Source organism: Bison bison, unplaced genomic scaffold (genome assembly GCF_000754665.1).
Source record: "Bison bison bison isolate TAMUID 2011002044 unplaced genomic scaffold, Bison_UMD1.0 scf7180017864181, whole genome shotgun sequence".
In the NCBI taxonomy this organism is placed as follows: domain Eukaryota; kingdom Metazoa; phylum Chordata; class Mammalia; order Artiodactyla; family Bovidae; genus Bison; species Bison bison.
This window is the reverse complement of record NW_011494753.1, coordinates 1,174,960-1,183,529: the sequence shown is the minus strand read 5'-3', so window position 1 is coordinate 1,183,529 and position 8,570 is coordinate 1,174,960. Positions and strand designations below refer to the sequence as shown.

At 47.5% G+C, this 8,570-nt stretch overlaps 1 protein-coding gene across 5 annotated transcripts in view; it reads right to left on the bottom strand.

The window, feature by feature from the left end:
• Nucleotides 1-8,570, bottom strand: part of ARNT2 (aryl-hydrocarbon receptor nuclear translocator 2) — a 204,353-nt gene that overhangs the window by 142,579 nt on the left and 53,204 nt on the right. For all 5 annotated transcript variants that reach the window (XM_010843232.1, XM_010843230.1, XM_010843231.1 and 2 more), the window contains exon 3: nt 2,613-2,660. In XM_010843232.1, the coding sequence (XP_010841534.1) occupies nt 2,613-2,660 (48 nt within the window). The remainder of the gene's footprint in view (nt 1-2,612; nt 2,661-8,570) is intronic.

Here is an 8,570-nt window from a genome sequence, read left to right as displayed (position 1 = left end):
TGAGGTGGCCAAAGTACTGGAGTTTCAGCTTAAGCATCATTCCTTCCAAAGAAATCCCAGGGCTGATCTTCTTCAGAATGGACTGGTTGGATCTCCTTGCAATCCAAGGAACTCTCAAGAATCTTCTCCAACACCACAGTTCAAAAGCATCAATTCTTCGGCACTCAGCCTTCTTCACAGTCCAACTCTCACATCCATACATGACCACAGGAAAAACCATAGCCTTGACTAGACAGACCTTTGTTGGCAAAGTAATGTCTCTGCTTTTCAATATGCTATCTAGGTTGGTCATAACTTTCCTTCCAAGGAGTAAGCATCTTTTCATTTCATGGCTGCAGTCACCATCTGCAGTGATTTTGGAGCCAAAAAAAATAAAGTCTGACACTGTTTCCACTGTTTCCCCATCTATTTCCCATGAAGTGATGGGACGGGATGCCATGATCTTCGTTTTCTGAATGTTGAGCTTTAAGCCAACTTTTTCACTCTCCACTTTCACTTTCATCAAGAGGCTTTTGAGTTCCTCTTCACTTTCTGCCATAAGGGTGGTGTCATCTGCATATCTGAGGTTATCAATATTTCTCCCGGCAATCTTGATTCCAGCTTGTGCTTCTTCCAGCCCAGCGTTTCTCATAATGTACTCTGCATATAAGTTAAATAAGCAGGGTGACAATATACAGCCTTGACGTACTCCTTTTCCTATTTGGAACCAGTCTTATGTTCCATGCCCAGTTCTAACTGTTACTTCCTGACCTGAATACAAATTTCTCAAGAGGCAGATCAGGTGGTCTGGTATTCCCATCTCTTTCAGAATTTTTCACAGTTTATTGTGATCTACACAGTCAAAGGCTTTGGCATGGTCAATAAAGCAGAAATAGATGTTTTTCTGGAACTCTCTTGCTTTTTTGGTGATCCAGCGGATGTTGGCAATTTGGTCTCTGGTTCCTCTGCCTTTTCTAAAACCAGCTTGAACATCTGGAAGTTCACGGTTCACGGATTGCTGAAACCTGGCTTGGAGAATTTTGAGCATTACTTTACTAGCGTGTAAGATGAGTACAATTGTGCGGTAGTTTGAGCATTCTTTGGCATTGCCTTTCTTTGGGATTGGAATGAAAACTGACCTTTTCCAGTCCTGTGGCCACTGCTGAGTTTTCCAAATTTGCTGGCATATTGAGTGCAGCACTTTCACAGCATCATCTTTCAGGATTTAAAATAGCTCAACTGGAATTCCATCACCTCCACTAGCTTTGTTCGTAGTGATGCTTTCTAAGGCCCACTGGACTTCACATTCCAGGATGTCTGGCTCTAGGTCAGTGATCACACTGTTGTGATTATCTGGGTCATGAAGATCTTTTTTGTACAGTTCTTCTGTGTATTCTTGCCTCCTCTTCTTAATATCTTCTGCTTCTGTTAGGTCCATACCATTTCTGTCCTTTATCGAGCCCATCTTTGCATGAAATGTTCCCTTGGTATCTCTAATTTTCTTGAAGAGATCTCTAGTCTTTCCCATTCTGTTGTTTTCCTCTATCTCTTTGCATTGATCACTGAGGACCACCAGGGAAGTCCTAAAAAACTTTATAAAATAACTGAGGCTGCCAGTCCAAACTGTGGGCTGTGCACACCAGAGAAAGGTACCCATCACCCAGGGGAGGTTTTCAAATTCATCAGCAACCAAGAATTAGGAATTCTTGGGCAGTGGAGGGGGTGGTGGGGTGGAGTGGGGAGGAATGTCACGGTAGGTCCTTCCATAAGTAAACTGATGTAGATGGGAAGTTTGCTAAGATTGATGGAATGATCTTTGCTCTTTTTCTCAACATTGTCAAACTTTCTCCCATAACTTAAAACAAGATAATAATAATAATAATAAAGAGCCATGGGACAGGGCACGCCTCACACTTCATGTAAGTGATGCACCTACCGTCACAGCACCCGCGGGCTAGCATCCTTCTGGAAGGCAGTCTGCACTCCAGACAGCCCTGAGAGCCTAGTTAGAGATGCTGTCACGTGGCCAGTGAGTGACGTAGCTCTTAGGAACTTAAGGTCCAGTTTTCTGCATCCAGAACAGGGCCACCCAGGTTTCTTATATTTCTCCTTATTTCCCATGGTAGAAAAAGAGGCTTTATCTTGATTGTTTTTCTAAACTTGAACTCTAGGCCTGTCTTTTAAAAAGGGATCCATTAAAACTAGCAGTCTGTTTAATTTAAAAAGCCAACAGAGTTAATCACTTGTTAATACTTAACTTTTGAAAATCTAGGCTGGGATATGGCAGGTTTTGCTACGAGTTACCTGTCCCTGAGCCAAATATAAGCACAGAATGAAGGACAAGGCTGTCAAGCTACAGGCAATGGCTTTCTTCTTCTTTTTTTAAAGGTTTTAAAACTATTTTGTATTGGAGTACAGCTGTTTAACAATGTTGTGAATTTTAGGTGCACAGTGAAGGGACTTAGCCATACATATACACATATCCATTCTCCCCCCAAACTCCCCTCCCATGCCATGTAACAGGCAATGGTTTTTTTCAATGACGAAAGACATTCAAACCCCTATAGATTCCAGTAAGGTGATAACTGGCTACTTGGGCTTCTTTAAATCTAGGGAACATAAAGGAAACTCACCTTGAAAACTTGCTGGGACCTTCGCCATCTTCATCATCAAAGTCCATTCTGGAAAAGTCAAGTTCACAAGTGAGCATTCATTAGAAATAGAACATTTAACTGGACACATGAGCTGTTGGCTCAGAGGGGGGTTGATTTGGTCAGACTGCTCTCCAACAATCCCAGCCCTTGACAGTGCAATAAACAGTATCTCCACACAGTCCTCAAACAGGTTTGGGACAAGAAAAGGCAAAATGAAAGGTCTATGGTACCAGTGTCATTAATCACGTGGTTGAGGGCTCCTGCACAGTGCTGAAATACTGACTTGACCCTTCAAGAACCCTTTACAGGCTGCCGTGCTGGAAAAGTCAGCACCCCATATTTCCCACCATCCTTGGGGACACCTGCACCCCTCCACGTCATGTATCAACACTGGACTTCCTCCTTTGACTATCCAGTGGTATATTAACAGATGGAGAAAGCTCCAGGGAGCTTGGAAACAAGAAGCTTTAGAGGCAAAGAAGGCATACTGCTAGTTGTGCCATGTGATGACTTGGCTGGCCTCGATGAGTCTAAGTGAAAAAGGCATTTAAGGCCATTACCCTATAAACTCTGGGTCCAAGTAAATGGATGTGGGAGGAGATACAGTTGTTTAGTGCCTGAGCTAGTCAGAGTGGCTGTCTGCTTATTGAAACTCACCCAAGACATACTCGGATTTCACTTTACTGAGTCTCTCCAAACAAACATAGAAAAGTTTTGACTGATATTTGTTTAGCTGATATCCCAAACTCTCCTTCTCAAAAAAAGAAAAACAACAAAGCAGCCCTCTCTAATGTCAATTAATTTTTCTCCTTGAAGATGTTAGGGCAGAACAGTTAATTAGTACGAGGTGTACCCAGAGTCTTTGGGAACAAAATAGAAACAGTACAGATGTTTTGATTCTCCCGGACATTCACGGGGAGTGGGCTTCCTTGCGGAAGAACTTCTCAGGCATTCTGCACTCCCCATCTTGTTCTTAGGGGGCCTGATGGATTGAGTGGGACACAGTTCCCGTGGCCTCCAGGCAGAAGGGAATCCAGCCTGCCTGGTGGCCAGGAGCTTGCCACAAGAATGGCGGGTGTGCTCCAGAACCACACTACAGGTGCCACGGCTGCTGGCCTCATGGGAGATATGACTCCATCCGCAGCTCTCAGGCTGGGGCGCAGCGGGTAGTGGTGATGTGGGGAGGGCTCGGGGCTCCCAGGCCAACTTGCAAGGGAAGAGCTATCACTCCACAAGCACATGGGAGAGGCCCCTAAAGAGGTAAACTCTCCAGGCTTTGGGGTTACTTGGGGAACCAAAGGACTGGGATGACACAGGGCAAAGGAACACTGTTTTTTTTTTTTACAATCATTTGTTTATTTTTATCTTGTTTTATGAGCAGTGTGACCAGAGTTCTGATCTGAGATGACCTGATGGGATTTATGCCTATTTAGAACCCCCAATTTCCAGACTTGAGGGCTTGCATTCAGAATAAAGGAACAAAAGGAGTTATATAACTGAAGAGATAACGGTAACGATAACAAAAATACTTGTGTACAATTAGAGGAGGGGAGGCAGGGAAGAAAAATTATAAGAAAGGAAAAATAGAATTAAAACATCCCTGGGAGAGAGAGACAAGGACCCCCCACAATGCAGAGTGTGTAACGGGGTACCAGACAGCGGCAGCGGAGTTATCTATGTTGTGGGAAAATGAAGGCTGAATGCACCACTTCCTAAATGAAGGAAAGTCACCAATATGCTGCTTAACTACTAAGGCTTCGCCTCACCTTTCCTGAAAATTACATCTGGGAGACCCCATAGACAGCAGCCTACCAGGCTCCCTCGTCCCTGAGATTCCCCAGGCAAGAATACTGGAGTAGGTTGCCATTTCCTTCTCCAATGCATGAAAGTGAAAAGTGAAAATGAAGTCACTCAGTCGTGTCCGACCCTCAGTGACCCCATGGACTGCAGCCTTCCAGGCTCCTCCGTCCATGGGATTTTCCAGGCAAGAGTACTGGAGTGCGGTGCCATTGCCTTCTCCAACATCCGGGAGAAGAAAGCACTAAAAAGCCTGTCTCTGGGCTTCTGCAGCGCTGCAGAACCACACTGTCACCTAGTGTTCATCATGGGTAAGAGCAACTTTGCTGCAGACAGAAAGGTTACTTAACACCCCTGGGCTGTCAAAAACAGCTCAGTGGTTAAGAAAAAGAAATCGCATTTTCAGAATTCCAATGGATTTATGCAAGCATTTAGATAAACCTCAAGTGGGTGCGAGATGATCAGTTATCTTTAAAATGCCTTTCAGCTCCAGTTGATAGGAGTGTGATCATCTGGCTCCTGCAAGATGCAATTTTTTAGTCAGCCGTCCCTCCTGAGCCTGCAGATCTTTGGGGTATTGAGGGTGACCTATCGTCCGGATTTTCCCAGAAGGAGGGGATCCGTGGGGGTACAGGACTTCAGTGCTGGAACCGGGGAAGCCCCAGGCCAACCAGGACTATTCGTCACCCTCATTTTCATAAGGACAGCTCAGTTCTTTACCCCATCCTCAAGCGGCAGACGGGTAGAGAGGAGAGCCTCAGGGTAAACGGTCCCGGTCTGGACCACGTCAACCCAATCAAGCAGAGTGTTAAGAGACGGAGTGCCAGGCTCTGGAGGCAGTTTTCTGAAGCCTGCTGAAAACTGAGGAAGCAGGACTTCTCTATGAAAATTCAGGGACCACAAATCTGTACCTTTCTACCCATGCAGGTGTGTGATCACATATGAGCTGCGATCACATGTAGGAATTGTGAAATGTATCGTGTCGGGGTGAACTCAGGAGAGAAAACAGGATACAAACGACTGTTCAGATCCTCAGGGTAACTCACTTGACCCCAAAACGACTCACTGCTCATCAGCCACACAGAAAAATTGCAACTTCTGAGGACAGAAGGGTCTTTTGGAAGACTCCTTGCCAAGACCCTGCCTTTGGGTCTTCTGTCACCAATTCAAATGCTCCACTTTAAATATGACTCCAATAGCTCTGTTTATTTCTCCTGCTATAAAAACTCCAAGTAAATCATCCTTTGTTTTGTATCTTTTATGTATCTCTATTATACCACAGCATCTGGATAATAAAGGAGAGAAATCAAAATATGACTTTTAAGTCCTATTATGTTCACTTTGAAGAATTTGGTACCATCAGTGGATGAGGTAAGAGTCCTCTAAAGGTGGGCTGAAGATGCCTTCTGCCTCACTTTCCTGTCCTGAGCATGATTTCTACCCTCAATAAAAAGTCGTGAAAGGCACTTTTGAGCTTGCGTCTGGTTCAGAGTGAGCAATGTGAATCTGCCTCACAGCGATTGTGTAATAATAATAATAATGCATCATCCACTATGAGTCATCAAAGAATCCACTTTTGCTCTTATGAGAAAAGATGACAGGCTGTGCCCGCCAGGCTGGTTGTAGAGCTCAGCAAAGGAGCAACCCTGGGCTGCTCGAAGCTGCTATTGACAAAAGGTGAAGGGACATGGGTGCCAGCAAATGCCAGATGAGAGCATCACTACTGCATAAATCCGAAGCGAGCGAAACATGTACTTACGTAACCACATTCCAGCAGCCACGGGCTTACACTGCAGGGGGACGCTGGTGTACTGGCTGCACACGATTTGGAAATCATTCTCCTCAGTGATGATGCTTTAGAAGCCCAGCATCTGACTCCAAGGCAGCGGGAAGGGGCTAGGACTCCTGGTCCCCACCACCCTTACCTCCCCTTCCCAATAGGGGCTGCCTCTGGAGTGGGCACAACCTAATGACAGCCCACTCCTCGGTCTTTTGAAAAGAACCCAGTGTGCCCTGTGGGTGCCCCCCAGCCCCATCCCATCCCCTCACCGGGATCAGGGAGTCCTCTACAAAAATGCAGCCCAGGTGACTGGCTTCTGCTTCCTTCCCCCACACATGTGGAATCACTTTGCAAAGAATCTGAAACTTCTGAACCTTCACCTTGTGTCCCCACTGCCCGCAGAGCACGGAGCTTGCTAAGACGTGTACTGGGGAGGCTGTCAGGGGAGTGGAGGGAACATTCGGGCCAGAGGATCCTCGGCACTGGGCCAGGCATGTGGCCAGGGGAGCCAAACCCACTAGGGGTCAGTTCTACTTGGCTCTGAAACCCCAGGGCTGGGTAGTTATCCTGGGAATCGGGACAAGTTCCTCCACCAGAATAACCAAGTCAGAGTGGGAAGACCTGGGTAGGGAAGAGGAGCAGGAGGAAGGATCTTTCCACCCGCCACAGCCCACCTCTTGGACAGCAAGGAGATCAAACCAGTCTATCCTAAAGGAAATCAACCCTAAATATTCATTGGAAGGACTGATGCTGAAGCTGAAGCTCCAAGACTTTGGCCACCTGATGCAAAGAGCCAACTCATTGGAAAAGACCCTGATTCTGGGAAAGATTGAAGACAGAAGGAGAAGGGGGCGACAGAGGATGAGATGGTTGGATGACATCACCAACTCAATGGACATGTGTGCTAATATGCCATGTCACGTCAGTCATGTCCAACTCTCTGCAACCCCATGGACTGTAGCCCACCTGGCCCCTCTGTCCATGGGACTTTTCAAGCAAGAATACTGGACGTGTTTGGGCAAACTCCGGGAGAGTGAAGGACAGAGAAGCCTGGCATGCTGCAGTCCATGGGGTCACAAGGAGTTGGACACGACTGAATGACTGAACAACAATACAACCCACCTCTCCTCTCTCCTTCTCCCCCTCCCTATGTCTCTAACTGTGCTGAACACTCTAGGAGAGGAGGAGGAGGAGGGGCAAGATGGCAGGGATGGAGAAGCATGTGTAAATGGCCACAGTTCATGGGCAGGGACCCCGAGAGGGGTGACCTGCTATTTGAGGAACGTGACTTACACTGGGGTCTCCTTTGTACAAGCATGGGGGCTGAGAGCAGAGGAGCCTTATCACTGCTGTGGCTACTCTACAACAGTGATGGCCTCCATCACAGAATTTCAGCAAAACGTGTAAAAATGTCAGAGGTAAGAATTACTCTGGAAACCACCCTGTGAAAAGGGAGGTTTCTTTGTGAGACACAGAGCTCCCCCCATGAGTCCCAGGGGCTTAGCAGAAGGAAGCACAGTTTTCTGGCTGCTCCCTCTGAAGGGGGAAATGGAGGCAGGTGTAGGGCTCTAAGAATGAAGATAATGAAGGACAGGCCTCCGGGAGGCGGCTGGTTCCCTGATCTGCCTCCAGAGGTGTGTGTCCTCCTCCTCCTGCTTGGGAAGGTGTGTCAGCAATTGCTGCTCATCCCCTTGAACCTCTGGTTTTTTTGCTTGGCGTTGGGCTTCCTTGGTTCTAAGTGGAGCAGAACTCTAGGCCAGCAGTCCGCAACCTTTTTAGCACCGGGGATCGGTTTCATGGAAGACAATTTTTCTGCCGATGGGGCTGGGGGAAGGTTTCAGGATGATTCTCATCAGGAGCGAGGCAACCCAGATCCCTTGCATGTGCAGTTCTCTGTAGAGTTTGAGCTCCTATGAGAATCTAATGCCGCAACCGATCCACCAGGAGGCGGAGTTCAGGTGGTGATGCGAATGATGCGGAGCGGCTACAAGTATAGATGAAGCTTCGCTCCATTGCTCGCTGCTGCTCACCTCCTGCTATGCAGCCCAGTTCCTAACAGGTCACGGACCAGTACCGTGGGGGACCCAGCAGGTTGGAGACCCCTGCTCTAGGTTGTGTCTCAGTCTCACCCCACCAAGGTCCTCCTCCACCTCCAGAGTCACACTGAGTATACGTGCTCTGGGAGGGAAAGGGGCAGCTGGGAGGACTCCTTCACAAAGAAGCCTGAGTCCACTGTCCGATCATCAGCTCAGGGAGCCAGCAGAAGTCAGGGTCCAGATGTCAGGCTGGGGCCAGGAACTCGGGGGCGGAGGAGGGGAGTAGCCTCAGCTCGCTGAAGCCTAGCACACACTCTGCAGGGG